The 21214-nt window shown below is 46.5% G+C and overlaps 1 protein-coding gene across 1 annotated transcript; it reads right to left on the reverse strand.

Moving 5' to 3' along the window:
* Positions 1 to 1934: 1934 nt before the first annotated feature.
* Positions 1935 to 20603, reverse strand: OASL (2'-5'-oligoadenylate synthetase like). Its single transcript, XM_081252509.1, has 6 exons — positions 20243 to 20603; positions 15702 to 15984; positions 14111 to 14286; positions 8040 to 8281; positions 5716 to 5863; positions 1935 to 2925 (listed from the first exon to the last, which is right to left on the reverse strand). Exons 1-6 carry the CDS (start codon positions 20438 to 20440, stop codon positions 2371 to 2373), a joined length of 1602 nt encoding a protein of 533 aa, XP_081108635.1. The 5' UTR covers positions 20441 to 20603; the 3' UTR covers positions 1935 to 2370.
* Positions 20604 to 21214: the final 611 nt, after the last annotated feature.

Consider the following 21214-nt stretch of genomic DNA (forward strand, 5'->3'; position numbering starts at 1 on the left):
ATTGTAGTTCTCAGACTCAGGCCGCCATTGGCCCTAAACTGTTTTGGGGGTTTCCTTAAACGTGAAAGCTGGAAGGGCCTAAGAAATCAACTTATCTATCCTTGAGGAGGAAAATGAGACCTATACAGAGGACAGAATTGCTTAGGGTCACACAAGGGGTTAATGAGCCAGGATTGGTTCCCAGGTTTTGGTAAATCCGTCTGGGCATCAGAAGAACCTTAGGGAACTTTTTAAAATGCAGATTGTTGAGTCTCACTAAAAACTAGGCGAATCAGAATCTCCGAGAGTGGGACTCAGGAATCTTTATTTCCTCCAACATCCTAGGGCCTTGCTGCTACTCAGTGTATAATCCGTGAACCAGCAGCACCGGCAAACTCCAGAGCTTGTTAGAAAATGCAGAATCTTGGCTTCAGCCCAGACCTCCTGAATCAGAACTTGCATTTAAACAGGATCTCCAAGTGATTTGTGTGCACATTAAAGTTTGAGAGGCACTATCCTAGGTGATTCTGTTGCACAATATGGTTTGGGAAACATTCTGCGGTTTTCTAGCTCAGGACTTCACTCAACCTGCACATGGGAAACATTTGGGAAACTTTAAAATACTGACTTCTAAGATCCCCCCAAGACTGACACATTAGAATCTCCACAGTTAAGATATTCCAATATAAAATATGAACAAAATCACTTTTGTCTTTGGAATGCTTTTCTTTGTGTTTTATTTTTGAAGCTGAGTGTGTCAAAATTTAAAAAAAATAAACTCTCTGGCCTCAGCTTTCCTATTACGTAAGAGAGGAAGGTAACTTATTCATCATTCTATTAAACAAGAATTGGTCTACTACCTACAATGTGGGCTATACTAGGCTTTATAAAGGATACAAAGGGTGTGGGATGGACTCACCTGTCTGCTCCACGGAAAGGAGGCACTCTTTCCACCCCTGAAGGCAAAAAGAGGTGGGAAACAGGCTGCTATTGATATATTGCCCAGAGACTACTGAGAACCAATTATAAAGTACATTTTTCCCCCTTACGGTGAGTAGTCCATTAGAAAGTGGGGCAAAGAGGAGGGGGGAAAAGCAAACTTTGTAATGGGTTGATTGGAGTAAACCTGATCACATGATGTCCTTTGATGCTAAAGATGCTATTACTTTCCTTACATCCTTGGACCATTAGGTACTGTTTGTGTGTGTATTGCAGGAGTTCAGGGAATTTTTTTGTTTGTTTGTTTTTTTATATTGGAGTATAGTTGATTTATAATGTGTTAGTTTCAGGTGTATAGCAAAGTGAATCAGTTATACATATACATATATCCACTCTTTTTTTTTCGTTTTAGATTATTTTCCCATATAGGCCATTACAGAGTATTGAGTAGAATTCCCTGTGCTATACAGCAGGTTCTTATTAGTCATCTACTTTATATATAGTAGTGTGTATATGTCAGTCCCAATCTCCCAATTTATCCCTCACCACCCTACCCACCTTCCTCTGGTAGCCATAAGTTTATTTTCTACATCCGTGACTCTACTTCTGTTTTGTAAATAAGTTGAGGGGATTTTAAAAAATTTATTATATTTTTACTTTTGGTTGCGTTGGGTCTTTGTTGCAGTGTGCGGGCTTCTCATTGTGGTGGCTTCTCTTGTTGTGGCGCATGGGTTTAGGTGCTCCGCGGCATGTGGGATCTTCCCAAACCAGGGCTCGAACCTGTGTCCCCTGCATTGGCAGACAGATTCTTAACCACTGTGCCACCAGGGAACTCCAAGGGGACTTTTAACACCACATCATCCTCGCTCTCCCAGACTTTGCTTTTCTTCATCTCAGTTTCCCTACAGTCCTCACTTTCCAGAGTTGAGAGGCTCAAATGTTTAAGCAATAATGCCAGGACAGCCTTAGCATCTGTGGAAAGAAATGAAGACCATCCAAAAGAGAACAAACAAAGATTATTTATTCCCAACTTGCTATAGCAGGGAATCAGCCATTATCCCTTGCCTTTGGCAGAGACTCCAATGCAAGCAGGGCGGTGGGACAGCTTTATAGTTGGAAAAAGAGAAGGCTTCAGGCATACCCTGACTGAGGTTGTCTGCATGGGGAAGCTGGAGGTGGGCTAAGCAGAAGCAGGCTGTCCTATGTGATTGGTTAGGGAGCTTGTTTGGCTTTCTTTCATCGATCCTAAATTGGAAGGGAGGGAATAAGGAAGCTGGCAGTTATTGACCAAATCCCGATGGTTTGGGGTTGATTGATGCAGGGATTGTGGTTTGGCTTCGGGCTGGTGGCTGCAGAGCTTGTGGGTCAGAGTTCTATTTCGAATATGGTCTAACCATTGTTCGTTTGTATATCTAGTCTCTCATATCCCTCGTCATCTGTCTACTGGCAAGGTTAGGTGGAACTGATGGGGTCTGGATTAAATGGCAGAAATGCACAGAGAGGTCTTTCAGAGGAACTAGCTGGTTTCTTCTTCTTTTCTTCTTTCTTCAGCGTGAGGGTGGTGCTGTCTTGGACACCATAGCTCCTCAAGCTCCACCCATCCTGCAGGACTTGGCCTTGGAACTCTAGCTGTTGCTCCTCTCTGAGCAGCCCCTCCTTGACTTCAATCTGCAGCTTCAGGTTCAGGACAAGGCTATTGGGGTAAATGGCATAGGCGTGGCTCCCACCATTGGGATTCTTCACAAAGACCTGGATCTCAGGGGCAATGGTCTGCAGCAGACAGATGCGAGTGTTGGAGAAAACCCTGTAATCAGCCAAGGAGTACTGGCTACTGAGGAGCTGTCGCTCCCCGCCGGGCTCCTGGAAGGACAGACGCTGTAGGGATGTGGAGCCCAGGTTCCGTTGGATCTTCCTTTTAACCTTCTTTATGGAGTCATAAGGGTTCACCATGATGATGAAATCCGAGAAACCCCACTGCTCCACTGTCACTTGGATGTCTCGTGCCCCCTGGAAGGGAGAGAACAAAGAGGGGTTAAGTCCACACCCCTCTGTCTGAGTACAAAAGTGCCCTTTACCTGTCCTCATCTTTACAACGACAGCAGCAGCTGCAAACATTTAGGGGGTGCCAATCACCTTCCAGGCCCTGTGCTGGGTGCCGTTCAACCTCTTCTTAATGTATTTTATTCTCACAGCAGCCCTATGAGGTTGGTTCTGCTATTAGCCCATTTTACAGATGAGGAAACTGTGGCTGAGCAGGGTTACGCCATTTATTGACCATCACAAAAGTAGTGAGGAGCAGAGCAGGTATTTGTTTTTTTTCTTCCACATCTTTATTGGAGTCTAATTGCTTTACAATGTTGTGTTAGTTTCCGCTGTACGACAAAGTGAATCAGCTATACGTATACATACATCCTCATATCCCCTCCCTCTTGCGTCTCCCTCCCACCCTCCCTATCCCACCCCTCTAGGTTGTCACAAAGCATCCAGTTGATCTCCCTTTGCTATGCAGCAGCTTCCCACTAGCTATCTGTTTTACATTTGGTAGTGTATATATGTCAATGCTACTCTCTCGCTTCATCCCAGCTTCCCCTTCCCCACCCCCCATGTCCTCAAGTCTGTTTTCTACGTCTGCGTCTTTATTCCTGCCCTGCCACTAGGTTCATCAATACTGCCTTTTCATATTCCATATATATGTGTTAGCATACAGTATTTGATTTTCTCTTTCTGACTTACTTCACTCTGTATGACGGACTCTAGGCCCATCTGCCTCACTACAAATAACTCAATTTCGTTCCTTTTGATGGCTGAGTAATATTCCACTGTATATATGTGACACGTCTTCTTTATGCATTCATCTATTGGTGGACATTTAGGTTGCTTCCATGTCCTGGCTATTGTAAATAGTGCAGCAGTGAATATTATAGTACATGTATCTTTTTGAATTATGGTTTTCTCAGGGCATATGCCCAGTAGTGAGATTGCTGGGTCATATGGTAGTTCTATTTTTAGTTTTTTAAGGAACCTCCATACAGTTCTCCATAGTGGCTGTATCAATTTACATTCCCACTGACAGAGCAAGAGGGTTCCCTTTTCTCCACACCCTCTCCAGCATCTATTGTTTCTAGATTTTTTTTCTTTTCTTTTTTTTTTTTTTTTTGTGGTACGCGGGCCTCTCACTGTTGTGGCCCCTCCTGTTCCGGAGCACAGGCTCCGGACGCGCAGGCTCAGCGGCCATGCGGCATGTGGGATCCTCCCAGGCCAGGGCACGAACCCGCGTCCCCCGCATCGGCAGGCGGACTCCCAACCACTGCGCCACCAGAGAAGCCCTGTTTCTAGATTTTTTGATGATGGCCATTCTGACTGGCATGAGGTGATACCTCATTGTGGTTTTGATTTGCATTTCTCTAATGATTAGTGATGTTGAACATCTTTTCATGTATTTGTTGGCCACGTGTATGTCTTCTTTGGAGAAATGTCTATTTAGGTCTTCTGCCCACAAGAGCGGGTATTTGAACGGAGGTCAGCCAGACTCCAAAGTCTGTTCTTCACCACCGGAGGCCACACTCAAGGGCCTGAGAGCCCCAGATGTCTGAAGAGCAACATCTGGAAGGTGCTGGGGGAGGGGAATGGTGGGCCGACCTCTAGCTGATCCTTTTAAGAAGGAATATAGGCCCAGCATTGCCAAGTCTTCTGATTTGTCAAGATAAAGATCTTTTCATGATGGTTTTTATATTCAGGAAAAATCCAAAGGCATATACTTTTCAGCCCATCTGTGGGCCTCATATGGCTGGTGGGCCCCCAGTTTTTAATCTCTGCTCCTTATTAGGGAGCCTCTGATTCGGCTTCTGCCTTCTGCTCTAAGCACCTCAGTCTTTTGCACACAACTTTAGTCCCTTGCCCCTCATCCCTTACCCTGACCCTCTCCCTGGATGGAGAACCCTTTGTTCTGAGTGTCTACATCCGTCCTTAGCTTTTAGGGCCCACCTCATGCCTTAATTTCTTCAAGAAATCTTCCTTGGTGACTTATGATGATGACATTTATTTTCCAATTCCACAGCCCCACAAAGACCTGGGTGTGAATTCTGGCTCTGCTGCTTCTTAGCAGTGTGACCTTGGTTAATTCACTTTACCTCTCTGAGCCTCAATCTCCATCTGTAAAATGGGGATAGTAATGAAAAAGATAATAATACTACTTGACCTTTCTATTTTACAGACTTGTCCCTGAACAAGTGCTATGCAAATCGTGAAGCACAATGTGAATAAAATAGATTATTATGTTCTTTACCTGTATGTGGGTTCGGCATCACATTATAATATTATATGGCAGTTTTTTGTTTTCTGAGTATCTTCTCTGGTAATTCTATTTAGCAGTTTTGTGCAAGTTTGCTTCCATCTGGCAAGTTTCTTAAGGGTTGTGACCATGTCTTATTTCTGAACCATTGTTGCCCCCTTGGTCACCCCGCATCAACCCCAAGCCTGGTGCTGGCACAAAACAGCTGATTGAATTGACTTGCCTGGGCTCAGCTTATGCAGAGAATGATTGAGAGCAAAGAATCCCAGTGATTCTTTGGTAGGTTATGGGAAGAAGAAAAAACAGGAAAACAAGAATTTGAAGATAAGGAATCTGAAGCTCAGACAGTTGAATAATTTCCCTAAGTTCACAGAGCTGGTAGGTGGTGCAGCCAGGCCTCAAACTGACACTAAAGTCCTCTTGGCTCCATCGACACAGAAGTAAATACTATGCAGTTATCTCATTCTGAGCTTCAAGCCCCTGGCAGCCCAGAGAGGAGCCATTACCTTCACGTTCCAGCTGGGGACTGGGTTCTCGTAGTTGTCATAGCAACAGTCCTGTTTCAGACACTGGCAGGCCCTCTGAGCGACTATGTCCCATCTGTAGCCTTTTGCCACATTGTGGGTGGGGTCAGCTGGATCCAGGATGATAGGCCTGCAACACAGAGAGAAGGTGCCCAGGTTCTTTCTGGTTTGGAGGCCCGCAAGCCAGAAAGAAACCTTCTTGGCAATCATCTGAGCATCTGCTATGTCCAGAGCCCAGGACTGTCAGTCTAGGAGGGGCCAAAAACTTTGCCGGAGAGTAACATAATGGAGAGGGTTCTGTTTCCAAGAATTCCTCTTGGGCAGAGTACTTTAGGTGTTTGCAAGGAATTTTTGAGGTGTACGGAGAGTGAGAGCCCCAAAGGCATGCTGGAACAGTAACAGCGGCCCACTCAGTCAGGTGGGCCTCAAGTTCAGAGCTTTCATTTTGCTGACCAGGCTACATACGTGAGTTCAAGGCCAGAGCTGCTGAATCGCTTTGGATGACAGTAACACCACCACCACTATTTACTGATGTTTATTGAGGCACGGGCTCAAACCCTATGTAAATTAACTTATTTTAATCCCTACAACAATTCTATAAGGTAGGGACTATGATGATGAGGATGGTGACGATGATTTCCCCCCATTTTACAGATGAGGAAACTGAGGCACAGACCTCCCTAGGTTCTCCCAACCTGAAGATGGGATTCTTACCCATCTCCTCTGCCTCAACAGAGGAGAGGTTGGGCTGTCTCCAAGCATCTCTCCTCTAGGTAAATGTTGAATAAATACTTTAAAGAATATTGGCTTGAAGGGGGTCTAATAGCCTATTTGGGTTGCTTGGGGTGACCACACGTGTTGGATGGCAAGCCCATGATCAAGACCTGGCCCTTGTACTCCAGGAGCTTTTGACTTAGGTGGGAGCTGAGATTTTATCTAAGTGACACAATGTGATAGCAGGCTACTGACATGAACTATACACCTTAGGCTCCATGCTCTCAACTCCCAACATCCCTGACTCCCTGAATGGTCCTGCCTCATTCAGAGTAATAACACGCTGTCCTATGGGGTGGGGTCACCTGACCCAAAGTGACCCACCAGGTGACCTGATATGCAGGCCCTGTGCCCAGTGATCAGACTGATTCCCTCTGGATTTTGGACCAGGAATGATGGAGGTTCCTCATCAACTAGGAGTAAGAGGGGAGCTGAACAGGTGTGGAGAGAGAAGCAGTGAGAGGAAAGGGAGCATGTGGGCAATGAGAGTGAGCAACAGAGAGAGGGGGAGTCTATAGATTTGCCTCAGGTCCCAGTGGTTTTCCAAGGTCAATTTTCTGGGCATCCTTACAATAAATCCTCTTTTCATTAGGAGGCCAGGTTTTTCTCCCTTTTAAAAATGACCCAACTCTCACATAAGGGAATAATAATCTTGAGATATTGCTTGCATTGACCTAAAACTTCTAATGTAAAGAGTTGTCCCAGGCTGCATTCCCCCAGAGGCAGATCCTAAGATCAGGATTTGAGTGAAAGTCATTTATTTGGAAGAAGATACCAGGAAGCACCAATAAGAGAGTGGGAAAGTGAGACAGGGAAGGGAAGGATGCCAGTAAAGTGTATGTGTCAAGGTGATTACCACTGTGAGCAACTGGGGGTTAGTCGCCCAGGGTGGACTCTGGGAAGTAGTAGAGAACATGTGTCCCAAAGAGAGTCCCTCCATCTGAGATGGGAGGGAGCTGGGGTATTTATACACCAACTTCCACCAGTCACTGGGGGAAGCTGAAAACCCACAGGCAACGGGACGCAGGTGCTGACAGCTGGAGGTTGAACCAGCCTTCCTGGAAACGGTAAAGGCCCAGGGGATACGAATGGGTACAGGCAGCATGTGCTACAACATTTATCTGGCATCTACCATAGGCTAGATACTGTAGGCCCTTTACAAATATTTTATCTGACTCTCCCAACAGTCCTGCATGTTTGGTGCCAATTACTCCTGTTTTACAGATGAGGAATGGAGACTCACAGAGATGAGAAAATGGTGGAGCTGGGCTTACACTTGGGTCTCCCCGGTTCTTTCCAGTTTCCCGTGCTGTCACTAAAAAGCTAAGGTAGCTTAGTTTTTCTGAAATGGTCTTCTGAGGGCAAGAGGGCTAAGGTAGTGTGGGGTGGTGGCTCGAGGAACAAGGAAAAGGCTTATAGCCCCTAAGTTCCTTGCAATTTTGAAAGGCAGTCAACTTGAGATATCAAGTGTGTTTCCCTTAATTCTCTTTCTTTTCTCTTTGAGATGTGGTTGGCATGCAGTGATCTAGTACCTCTCTTTTTTGAGCTGTTTTCTAACAAAGTCCTCAATGATCGGGTTCTGGAACGTGTAGTAGTAGGTCCAGTAGATACAGAGTAACTCATACTGCTGAAGCAGTCTCATCACGGTGGCCAGGCCGCTGTCCAACCCGAAACATTCCTTCTCCTGAGTACCCACTTCCCAGGCGTAGATGGTCAGTAGCTCAAGGGCATAGAGAGGGGGTAGCTTGGCCCTAAGGCAGCAGGATTTCACACACTGTTGAAAGACATGGGAAGAGAGAGCAAGACCCCAAGATTCCTTATAAGGATGACATTGAACCAGAAACTAGAAAAATCCAAGTTGTGGTCCCAGCTCTGCTACCTACTGGCTGCATAGTCTTGGCCAAGTCACTTTCCCTCTCTGGCCCTAAATGGGTTTCTCCATTTTAGAATTAAGCAGCTAGGTTACTCCAGTTGGTTTCAAACTGTGCTTGACATAACTCCCGGAAATGGAGGGATAAAGGGGTGTCCCAAGGAGTGAGCAGGTTGACCTCTGTAATCAGCACCCCAGCCTAAGCAGCTCCATTTTAATCTATTTAGGCTTCTGAAAGATTTCTTTTAAAGAAAACTCTTCTTAGCTAAAGAGAAAAAAAATAGGGCTTCCCTGGTGGCGCAGTGGTTGAGAGTCCGCCTGCCGATGCAGGGGACACGGGTTCGTGCCCCTATCCCGGAAGATCCCACATGCCGCGCAGCGGCTGGGCCCGCGAGCCATGGCCGCGGAGCCTGTGTGTCCGGAGCCTGTGCTCCGCAACGGGAGAGGCCACAGCAGTGAGAGGCCCGCGTACAGCAAAAAAAAAAAAAAAAAAAAAAAAAAAAAAAATAGTATGCGTGTGTTGGGGGACTATAGAACTAGGTAATAGCTGAGAATCCATGGTGAACACTGAGGTTGCCTCTCTAACAGGCGTTTCTTCCTTCCCCATTGTATAGTAGCCATGCTGTTTGGACAGGATTGACCCAATCCTCATCTCCAGGCTTGGCCCTGACTGGACAGGGTCACCAGTATAAACCTATTCCCCTTGCCAAGTGATTGGTTCAAGAGAAGCTTTGTAATCTAAGTTGGCTTAATTTGAGTCAAGCCTCATTCTTTTGTTCAGTGGTTGAAAGAAGAGAAATCCTCTCTTCTATGTGGATGTGAGGGCAGGAACAGATGTGGCCATTTTGCCACCATGAGGGAAGCCAGCCTGTGGACCAAGGTGACATATAGAATTGAGAGACGCTGAGAGTATTATAGAGAAACTGAGCTGGAGCATTCATCAAACAGTGCCTGAAGCCTCCTCTCCACTGCTGTGGGTTTTCACACATGAGCTGATAATTCTCTTTATTGGTTAAGCCAGTTTGAGTTGGTTTTTCTGTTTTTCTGTTACTTGCAAAAGAAAGCATCTTAACGGATACCAGTCACCTCCTGTCTAAAGAACCTCTCTAACATTGAGCTAGGAAGTGAAAATTTCTTTTTTTTTTTTTTTTTTTTTTTTGCGGTACGCGGGCCTCTCACTGTTGTGGCCTCTCCTGTTGCGGAGCAACAGGCTCCGGACATGCAGGCTCAGTGGCCATGGCTCACGGGCCCAGCCACTCTGCGGCATATGGGATCTTCCTGGACCGGGGCACGAACCCGTATCCCCTGCATCGGCAAGCGGACTCTCAACCACTGCGCCACCAGGGAAGCCCAGTCGATGAGAATTTGATTGTATTTTGTGTTTCTCTCTCTCTCTTGCTCTCTTTTGGTCTGTTTGTCTTGAGAATTCAGATATCTCCTGGGAGCCCTGTTATTGTTGTCTTGTATGCCATTATGAATTTAAACCACTCAGATATTGGGGGGTAGGGGTGCAGTGTGTGCACGCACACACATATGATTCCTGGAAGACAGCCCTGTAAAATTAGGAGCTGAGGGACTGTTAGATTTTATGCTGTGTTTATTTTGGACCCGTAATTAAAATAGTAAAATCACAGCTGCCAATTCTTGTTGTTTTTATGTATGTAAATGAAAAAAAAAGGATTTCATAAAAGAATGGTTTGATTACAATATAATCTATCTGCCAGCAAATCTCTTCCTCCCAACTCCACTATGGGAAATTTATGAAGTGTAATAAATTCGTGGATAAAGACTCATATGGCCACCAAAGGGGACTGAGTCAGAATTTCACCAGAATCTTTTATTTCAGAAGTAGGCAACTTCTTAAGAGCAGATTGCTTAACAAAATGAGAATTAATTACTCAGGTTAATGTTCTATTGATGACTATATGAGAGAGAAAAAAAAAAACCTTTCTTTCTTACTCTCCTACCCTCAATATACGGAAATACATATGCAAACTAAGATACATTCTGTAAATGATATATGATTCCAACTGATACCTCAGAATAAAAAAAATCCCTATAAAAATTCCTACTATAGATTATGAGCTAACAAATCCTCAGGAAAACAAAGATAATTATTCTGTAAAATAATAGCATATATAAATTGGCCTTACTTATAAAACTATTCAGAATGATGGCTTAATATTCACAAAGTGTCTTTATTAAGTTCCTTTTCAGGAATATGTAGCGTTTACATACATTCAAAAAATCTGTCCTCCTTCCTACCATGCTAGACTTAGATAAATCAAGAATAAATTGGAACTTTCCTGGTGGCTCAGTGGTTAAGAATCCGCCTGCCAATGCAGGGGACACGCGTTGGAGCCCTGGTCCAGGAAGATCCCACGTGCCGCATAGCAGCTAAGCCTGTGCGCCACAACTACTGAGCCTGTAAGCCACAACTACTGAAGCCCGCGCACCTAGAGCCCGTGCTCCGCAATAAGAGAGGCCACCGCAATGAGAAGCCCACGCACCGCAACGAAGAGTAGCCCCAGCTCGCCGCAACTAGAGAAAGCCCGCGGGTAGCAACGAAGACCCAACACAGGCAAAAATAAATAAATAATTAATTAATTAAAAAAAAAGAATAAATCAAATGTATATGTAAACTTGTATTCATCTCAGAAATCTCATCCAATTAGGTATGATAATCCCACGGTTAATAATCAGACACAGGGAATTCCCTGGTGGTCCAGTGGGTAGGACTTGTCCTTTCACTGCAGGGGGCACGGTTCCATCCCTGTTAGGGGAACTAAGATCCCGCGTGCCGCGTGGCACAGCCAAAAAGGAAAAAAAGGATCAGACAGAAAAGGACAAATATTGTATGACTCCACTTATAAGAGGTCCCTAGAGCGGTCAAGTTCTTAGAGATAGAAAGTAGAATAGAGATTACAGGGCTGGAGGGAGGGTAGAATGGGAGGTTATTGTTTAACAGGTATAGTTTCTGTTTTGGATGATAAAAAAAAGTTCTGGAAATAATGGTGATATTTACACAACACTGTGAATGTAATTAATGCCACTGACTTGTACACTTAAAATGGTAAAAGACAAAAAAACCTCCAAAACAAAACAAAAAAACAACCAAACAAAACACTTATGTCAAAAGCTCAGCCAAGGGCTTCCCTGATGGCACAGTGGTTGAGAGTCTGCCTGCCGATGCAGGGGACATGGGTTCGTGCCCTGGTCCGGGAAGATCCCACATGCTGCAGAGTGGCTAGGCCCGTGAGCCATGGCCGCTGGGCCTGCGTGTCCGGAGCCTGTGCCCCGCAACGGGAGAGGCCACAACAGTGAGAGGCCTGCGTACCACACACACAAAAAAAAGACAGCTCAGCCAAAACACTGGGGAAAGCCCCATCTTTTTCCCAAAATGGCATTGAATTAAATATTTCAAAAGATAGAACATAAACATCAGCTTGTTGGTAAATTAAAACACAAAAGAAATCAAGGACATCTCTTCACATGCGGAAATGATGCTCATAAGTTCCCCTTGGAAACTGATACTGTTGCAAGGCTTATGAAAGCCCAGAATTATAGATAGTCAAAATAACACTTTTTGGTTTGTCATGAGCATGCACAAACTTGGGCATCTCTGAGATCAGTGACATTCTTACAGTTAAGATTTGGTGGATAGAACCCAGAGAAGCTCACTTACATGTTCCTTGGTCCCTGACCCCAGTAGATGAGTTGGTAAGAATCATAAAATAATTTTGAACCATGAAAGTGAACGACAACTCCTGTGATGTTACGTTTCCAGACAAAGATGAACTATCAACCTTTTTAGCATCACGGGATTCTAGTTTTGTTTAACATACAATATGATCTCTTTGTGTCCTTAAGTATCAACAAACACATCTTGTAACACTTAGCTAAATAAAAGTTCTCAAATAAAAGAAAACATCAAATCAATAATACTGAATCAGGGACTTCCCTGGTGACCCAGTGGTTAAGAATCCGCCTGCAGGGGACACGGGTTTGAGCCCTGGTCAGGGAAGATCACACATGCCGCGGAGCAACTAAGCCCGTGCGCCACAACTACTGAGTCTGCGCTCTAGAGCCCATGAGCCACAACTACTGAAGCCCACGTGCCTAGAGCCTGTGCTCCGCAACAAGAGAAGCCACCGCAATCAGAAGCCTGCGCACCGCAATGAGGAGTAGCCCCCGCTCGCTGCAACTAGAGAAAGCCTGGGCGCAGCAACGAAGACCCAACACAGGCAAAAACAAACAAACAAACAAACAAACAAACAAATAAATAATAATACTGAATCAAAAAACTGTTTCAAAAAACCATATGCAGACAAATTCTTGTCTCAGAGGCAGAGACTTTTGGGGTTTTTTTGTTTGCTTGTTTGTTTGTTTTTGGCCACACGGGGATCTTGGTTCCCTGACCAGGAATCAAACCTGTGCCTCCTGCAGTGGAAGTATGGAGTCTTAACCACTGCACCGCCAGGGAAGTCCCTTAGTGGCAGAGACTTGAACAAAGAAAGGGCTATAGAAGTAAAGCTGATACGTTGTTCTGTGGACATTACTATAAATGTGCAAGTCATATACAGGAAGAAAACACTTTGTACACTTAGACAGACAGACAAACAAAGCAAAAAGATCATTTTGTTGAGTTCTAGCTCTCCAAATCCACAAAACCTTGGATCAATGCCTCTTAAGTGACTGACTGACCAAAAAAACCAATTTCATTCTTGGCTTTGGTGATGCTAACATCTGAAGATACATCACAACCTTGGCAGAAGTGATAATCATGTAAGAAAATGACTGCTTTTCCACCAAACATACTAACTATAAACTAACTTTGGTAATATCCTGATTTTTATCTTTAAATACTTTTTTTTTCTTTTTGGACTGGATTGGTCTTTCTAAAATCTGACCCTTACCATTTAAAAAAAAATAAGTAAGCATCTTTTTTCTTTCTTTCTCATTTTTTGTTTGTTTCTGAGTCTTCCTTTCATAAGTTCAGATGACATGTTCATCTGGGTAGCTTGAAATATACCTGGTACCATGCAGACATCATATGTGAAATCTAAAAAGTAGCTGCTGTGGATGTACTCATTCAGTAATGATCATGATACTCAGGAACTCAATCATTTGGAGGGGGAATTGGTGCAGTGTGGAATTAAACAAATTTTTCCTCTTGTTAGTCCTTAATCAGCTGAGATTAATGTCCAGACAGCCCAGAGAAGTTGACCTTAGCCAGCACTGGACTGTAGCTGGACCATTACAAGCACTCGTTCTTTGAAATACAGTACGTTCCTTATTTCTCTCCTTCCTCCTCTGTTTCTTTCTCCTCCCCCTCCTCTCCTTCCTCCTTCTTCATCTGCATCTTCTGCCAGGTTTACATTTTAAACGGTGAGCCTTGGGCTTCCCTGGTGGCGCAGTGGTTGAGAGTCCGCCTGCCGATGCAGGGGACACGGGTTCGTGCCCCGGTCCGGGAAGATCCCACATGCCGCGGAGTGGCTGGGCCTGTGAGCCATGGCCGCTGAGCCTGCGCGTCCGGTGCCTGTGCTCCGCAACAGTAGAGGCCACAGCAGCGAGAGGCCCGCGTACCGCAAAAAAAAAGGTGAGCCTTCTCTCGCACCCCACCTCCACTGCCTCTTGGTGCAGTTTCCCGAGATGACAGATATGGTTCCTGCCTTTTTCTTCCCTTCCCTCCTCCATCTTCCGCTCCTGCCCCCAGCCTGGCAGCCTCCTCACCTCCAGGTACCAGTGTTTTACCAGCCGCAGGAGGCTCTTCAGCTTGGTGGGCCGGTGTTTCACGAAGTTTCTCTGCAGCTCGCTGAAGGATGGGGAGAAATGTCCAGGGGAACTGCGGGCCTTAATCAGACTCACATAGACCTCTGGGGAGGGATTAGAGTTGGGAACAGAAGGCTCTGAGGAGAGAGGAGGCAAAGAGGAGAGAGTGAGGGCTCAGGAAGCCCCAGGTTGCTGACTAGTCCATGGGGGAGAAACTGGTAATTATTGGAGTATCTCTCTAGGGAGACCTGGGACCACATAGCTTAAGAGACTAACAGTTTGCCTTCTTGATTGTCCTTCTGGAGAATCAAAAGTGAGTTTTCCAGAAACAGACTCACAGGCATAGAGAACAGACTTCAGGTTACCAAAGGGGGAGGGTGGGGGGGGAGGGATGGATTGGGAGTCTGGGATTAGCAGATGCAAACTATTATACATAGGATGGAGAAACAACAAGGTCCTACTGTACAGCACAGGGAACTGGATTCAATATGCTGTGATAAAACATAATGGTGTATATATGGATAACTGACTCACTTTGCTGTACAGCAGAAATTAACACAACATTGTAAATCAACTAGACTTCAATAAAATACATTTTTTTTAAAGTGGGTTTTCTATTCCTCAGGCTACTCAAGGACTATTGTCCTCTCTTGATGTGCCTGTCACCCTCAGTTTCCCTTAATGTCTGTTTTGGCTCTCTCAGCAATTTATATGAAGCGTCCGTCACTATAGGGAAGGACCAGTTCCATATAAGAAAGCTGGGTTCAGAGAGCACGTTTGCTGAAGGGTGGGGCATACATCACTACCACTAATGCCTCCCACTGTCTCTTTCTGGCTCAGATGGGATCCCAATTCTGACACTTTCTCCATGGAGCAACTCCCAGCAGCCACTCTAGTTAAGAGGAGCCGGTGCACCAGATGAAAGCTGGATCATCTGGGCTTGTAGCTGATACCGTTACTAGTGTCATCGGTGCTCCCGGGAAGCAGCCCTCAGCCGATGGCTGATGGGAAGCTGGTGGATGAAACACTCAACAACCCACTTGGGAGACGTGCTCTGCACTTCTTCCAGAGCTCTGCAGGGCACAAGCCCAGCTGCTCAGCACGGTGACTAGTTCAACCTGCACCTTGTCGTGCTCCCCCCCTTCCGTCTCACTCCCCTGCTTCCCCACCAGCATCTCCTGGGACTGCTTATCCTCACATCCCTGTCTCAGGCTTTGCTTCCAGGAAAGCACAGACAATGACAGGCCCCACCCCCATGGTAAATGTTCCAGAAGCGCCTGGGGTTGCTCTTACGCCTTCCCCTCCATGGCTCTCACGTCCTCTCCAATCATATATTTATCTGTGTGATTCTTTGATAAATCTGTTTCCTAAGTTGAGCCACAGGACAGCCAGAGTTGAATCAGTCCCAGGCACTGTGGTCACCCAGCACCCAGCACAGGACATGGGTTGAATGGGTGAATACAGGTGTCTGCACGTGGCCACGAAGGAGAGGTGAGGAAGCTGCGGGTCCCCCGGGAGGGCGGTCGTGTGAGTCTGGTGGGCTTCCCCTTACCCAGGATCCCGTAGGCTGGCACGATGGTGACAGTGATGGGCTCTGCAGTCTCCCAGGACTGGATGGTGAAGGCGACAGCAGAGGGGACTCCCTGGACCAGCCTCAGGTCCTGGAGCTGGAGGCTCAGGATGTCCTGGCAATACCTGAGCTTTTCACATAGCAGGATCAGAATGTCGTGGTGGTGCCTGGCCTCCTCCTGGAAGCTGTGGAAACCGCTCAGGAGCATCACCAGCTCCACCTCTGAGCTGTCCCTGAGCACTGTGCCGTTCCCGAAGGAGCCCACCTGCAGAGCACAGAGTCCCATCACCCCGAGGCCACTGCCTGGACCAGGCAATCCCTGAGGCTCTTTCCACGGATGATCGCCACCGCCCTGAGGGATGGGCGGTGAGTATTTCCTTTTTATAAAATAATTTGTTTATTTATTTATTTAATTTTGGCTGCATTGGGTCTTTGCTGCGCGCGGGCTTTCTCTAGTTGTGGTGAGCGGGGGCTACTCTTCATTGCAGTGCGCGGGCTTCTCATTGCAGTGGCTTCTCTTGTTGCGGAGCACGGGCTCTAGGCGCACTGGTTTCAGTAGTTGTGGCTTGGGGCCTCTAGAGCACAGGCTCAGTAGCTGTGGCGCACGGGCTTAGTTGCTCCGCAGCATGTGGGATCTTCCCTGACCAGAGATCGAATCCGTGTCCCCTGCATTCGCAGGCGGATTCTTAATCACTGTGCCACCAGGGAAGTCCGGGTGTGGAGCATTAACATCCCTTCTTTACAGGGGAGAAAGCGGGGATGTCGAGAGGCAAGCCTCTCGTCCAGGGTCACACAGTGGGCACTTCCAACCAGGCAGCCAGACTCCACAGCCCACGCTTCTTATTTACTCCACTGCCTCGCTTCCGAGACTCAGCCTTATCTGCAGAGTGATCCCCACTCCAAGGGAACAGTCATCCTCCACAGGGTGGTGGTTGGAGGATTCTTGGGGGGGGGCGGATGTCTGAATAATATCATGACATTAAAAAGGGGGGCACAGGGACTTCCCTGGTGGTCCAGTGGGTAATACTCCACCCCCCCAATGCAGGGTGCCCAGGTTTGATCCCTGGTTGGGGAACTAGGTCCTGCATGCATGCCGCAGCTAAGAAGTCTGCATGCCACAACTAAGATCCCGCCTGTGGCAACTCAGACCTGGCACAGCCTAAATAAATAAATAAATGAAGAAACTAATACCTAAAAAATAAAATAAAAATAAAAAGGGGGGCATAGGATTGCCTGGTGAATGAGAACCAAGGGCTGGGGAACGGGGCAGCCTGACCTTGACCTCACCTCACGCCCCTGTTTCTCAGTTGCATGATCCTTCTGAACGCTGTCCCTCATCTGGAACCTCAGAGTAATGACGGCACATGAGTCACTGGGTGATTGGGAGGATTTGATAAGACAATGTGTGCCAAGGGCTTGCCGTGGTGCCTGGCACACAGGAAGTCAGCAATATATCTCTCTTCCTTCTGCTCTACTTGACGTAGATCATCTCTTCTCCTGCCTGGAGTTCAGCTTCCCCATCTGAATTGAAGGAGCCTGAGCTGGATGATTTTGAAAGGGTCTTTCTGATGTTCTGAGATCCTAAACTTGCTCTCCAGTGCTGTGGCCTCTGGAATACTAAGTCCCCCAACTCTCTGGCCTTCTCTCTTTCTCACTCCAGGTTGGGAGGTGGAATTGCCAGGGATGCATCAGACCTCAGGTCGGCTACCTCCACTGGTGGGTGGAGTCAAGGAACATTGATGATGACCCAGCTGCCGCCAGTTGAGCCCTTGCTGTGCCTGGCACCACTGAAAGCCCTTTATACACACAGTGTCTTTTAATCCTCACCCCCATTAATTGAGGTGGGGGGACTAGTATAATTATCCCCATTGTACAGATGAGAAAAGGAAGGCAGTTGAGGGTTAATCAACTCGCCATGGACTCACAGCCAGGAGTGATAGTCACAGTCAGAGAGAGGGTCAGAACACCAGGTGTGGTGGTTCTACCTCTTTCTTCCCTGTGACCCAAGTCTATGTGACAGGCCCTGCTTCTGTGCAGGATTCCTCCATCTTTTCTTTCCTCTTCCTTTTCCATTTTGTTTCTCCACCTGCATTCGGACTCAGCGTTTCTGCCCCATGTGAGAGGGCTGGGAATGGCACCCTGGGTGCAGATGAAGAGCACATCCCACTGAAGGCTGTGACTGCACTGCCCATCCCACCTTTTCCACTGGTAAGATACAGGCAGAGAGGGAAGAGCGGTCTAGAACAGGCTTCATGACTTGCTTCAGTCCAAACCTATTCAAACCCAAGGACAAGCATTCACTCATGTGGACCAGCACAGCTCACCAGATTTTCAGTGGTGGGGGGAGGGTTTAAAGCCCAAATAAAGTGTTAATTTCTCATTGGCCAGGGGGCACAAGCCGCCCACACACGGTGGGCAGGTAGCTCCCTCAGCATCCACACTCCCTCTGTGGGGAAATGAAACCCATGGGGTCATTTGGAGGAAAGGTGCAGTTTCAATACACCCACACAAAGAGAGCAGAGTCATTATTACTTTCAAAAACAGATAACTAATGAGAACCTACTGTATAGCACAGGGAACTCTGCTCAATGCTCTGTGGTGACCTGAATGAGAAAGAAATCTAAAAAGGAGGGGATATATGTATACGTATAACGGATTCACTTTGCTGTACAGCAGAGACTAACACAACATTGTAAAGCAGCTATACTCCAACAACAAAAATTAATTTTAAAAAATAAAAAAAAAAGATTTATTATTTACAGATCCCAGAAGCAAAGGGATGCAGTGAGCCGGGGGAAGCGCAGTTCTCCGCCCCAGGTCACAAACCAGCAGGAGATAGAGCAAGGTAGCAAGCACCTAGTACTTACTTACAAGGTGATTGGGGCAGAGGTTACTAACTTTTCACAGGCATAACTCTAAGTGGTTATTTTTTTTAATTAAAAAAAATTTTTTTAACCTTCTTAGCTCTAAATTTTTAAAAAATTTTATTTATTTATGTATTTTGGCCACACGGTGCGGCATGAACTTTCCTGACCAGGGATCGAACCCGTGCCCGCTGCAGTGGAAGCTCAGAGTCTTAACCACTGGACCACCAGGGAAGCCCACTAAGTGGTTATTTTAAAAGGTTCCACCCGGAAAGGAAAGCAGGAACCTGTGGGGATACCGAAACCTATCTAAAAGTCCAGACTCTGAACTTTTGGTGTTAGTAGGGTCACCATACTGTAAAATGCCTAGGCAGCCACTCAGAAAAACAAAATTGTTTTCCTCAAAAGTTGTTTTTCTCATCACACCTTTCTAGTTTTGACCCTCTTGCATTATTATCTTAGCTAGGACAGGAGGTGACATGACACAGCTGCAGGAAGGGCTTGGGGGAATAAAGCTCAGCCTGGAGTGGAGTAAGATAGATCCTGGTTGAAGTCCCAGCTTCACCACTAGCTGTGTGACCTTGGGCAAGTGATCTCACCTCTCTGAGCTTCCATTAAAAAAATTTTCCATTATCAAAAATTTTAAACAGAAAAATAGAAAGAGAATACAATGAACACTTATACATCCACCCAGTCAGATTCAACAAGTCTAAACTCTTTGCCATATTTGCTTCAACTAAGCCACTTTAAAGTAACTTACAGACACTAAGGACTATTGTCCCTAAATACTTTAGCATTTGTGTCCAACAGAGGATTCCCCCATAACCACAAAACTATTATGTCTCAAAAAAACAATTCCCTGGGACTTCCCTGGTGGTCCAGTGGTAAAGAATCCACCTTCCAGTGCAGGGGACTCGGGTTCGATCCCTGGTGGGGGATCTAAGATCTCACATGCCGCAGGGCAACTAAGCCCACGTGCCACAACTACTGAGCTCCCACACCTCAACTAGAGAGGCTGCGTGCCGCAAACTACAGAGCCCACACACTCTGGAGCTCACGAGCCACAACTAGAGAGAGAAAACACACATGCCACAACTAGAGAGAAGCCCGAGCCTGCATGCTGCAACAAAAGATCCCGCATTGCCACAACTAAGACCTGATGCAGCCAAGAAAATAAATAAATAAAATAAATAAATATTAAAAAAACCAATTCCCTTATATATATTATTTAATATTCTGGTCATATTGAAATTTTCCCAATTGTTCCCAAATTATATTTTACAGATGGCCCATTCACACCAAAATCCAATCAGAGACCTTGCATTGCATTTGGTCATTATGGATCTTAAATCACTGTTTCCATTCTGCTCATCAGTAAAATGGGAAAAGAATAGTACTTACCTCACAGGGTACACAAATTAGACATAATACATGTTAAGCGGTTAGGCTAGTGCATCCAAAAAAGTGCACTATTATTATTAGCTTCCTTACTGGACTTGCTCTGCTCAAGGCAGCAGTGCACTGGGATGGAATGTCTTGAGATGTCAGTAGCAGGGGCTAGGGATAATGAGGCAAGAGGTTCCAGCATCCTCAGGGATGTAGACCCACAAGCTGCATTTTGCCCAGCCCTGGCCTGGGGATGGAGGGAACCAGTCTCACCTTGACCACCTTCAGCACCCAGAACTCCTGGTCCAGCCCATGCTCCCCCTGGAAGCTCTGCTCGCTCAGGAACTGTTCCACGGTCTGCACTGTCTCCAGCACCTCTTTTTTCCACTCCTGGCTGGGATGCAGACAGTGAGCCACGAAGGAGTTCAGTCCGGAAGCTGGGGTGACAAACAGCTCCGGGGGCACTGCCATCTCTGTCTTGAGAGTACCACTGGTGGCTAGATATATACCCACACACCTACCCAGCTCCTGGCACACACACTCTTCTTTAAGGGGACTCCTCCTCAGCTGACCTCCAGCACCCTGTGGAATAAAGGACCAGAGTGGAGAGGAAACAAGGCGCGTCTGGCTGACCAGGGGATCCTCTTCCTGGAGGCTGTTTGCTGTGGCTGGGGCACCAAGGGACACTGGGTGAAACCACCTTAACAGGCGGGGCTTTTAGTCACGCTTTCTGTTGTAGGTTTCGTTTCTCAACTCTTAGTTTCCCTTTTACAACTTGGAAACTGAGATTGGCTTGAGGATGGCCCCGGGAAAGGTAACTCCCCCAGAGACGGGAGTTGGATGGTATCCACCAATCCCATCCCCACAACCTTGTCACCCGAAACAGGCTCAGTAAGAGCAGGGACTCGCTGGAGGTTGGGCTGAACAGTGGGGATTCTAGGGTCCCGCAGAACAAACTCTGGAATTCCAGTCTGCCCTTTGCCAGACATAAATAATCCTTAAAATGGGTTTAAGAATAATACCTACCCCATAGGTTGTGTGGATTAAGCGTGAGAACATTTAGCAGAGAAAACATTAAGTAAATGCAAGTATTATTATTCGTTCACTGTACATCTAGTGAGTGCTGGCTGGGTGCCAGACATTGTGCTAAGAAGAAAACATAAGATGTGGTTGCTGCCCCAGGGGCTCCCAGAGCAGTGAGGGAGACAGAGGAGACACAGGAAGTCCAGTGTCCTGTGTACTAGG

Source organism: Mesoplodon bidens (genome assembly GCF_964165515.1).
Source record: "Mesoplodon bidens genome assembly, chromosome: 13".
NCBI classification, from domain to species: Eukaryota; Metazoa; Chordata; class Mammalia; order Artiodactyla; family Ziphiidae; genus Mesoplodon; species Mesoplodon bidens.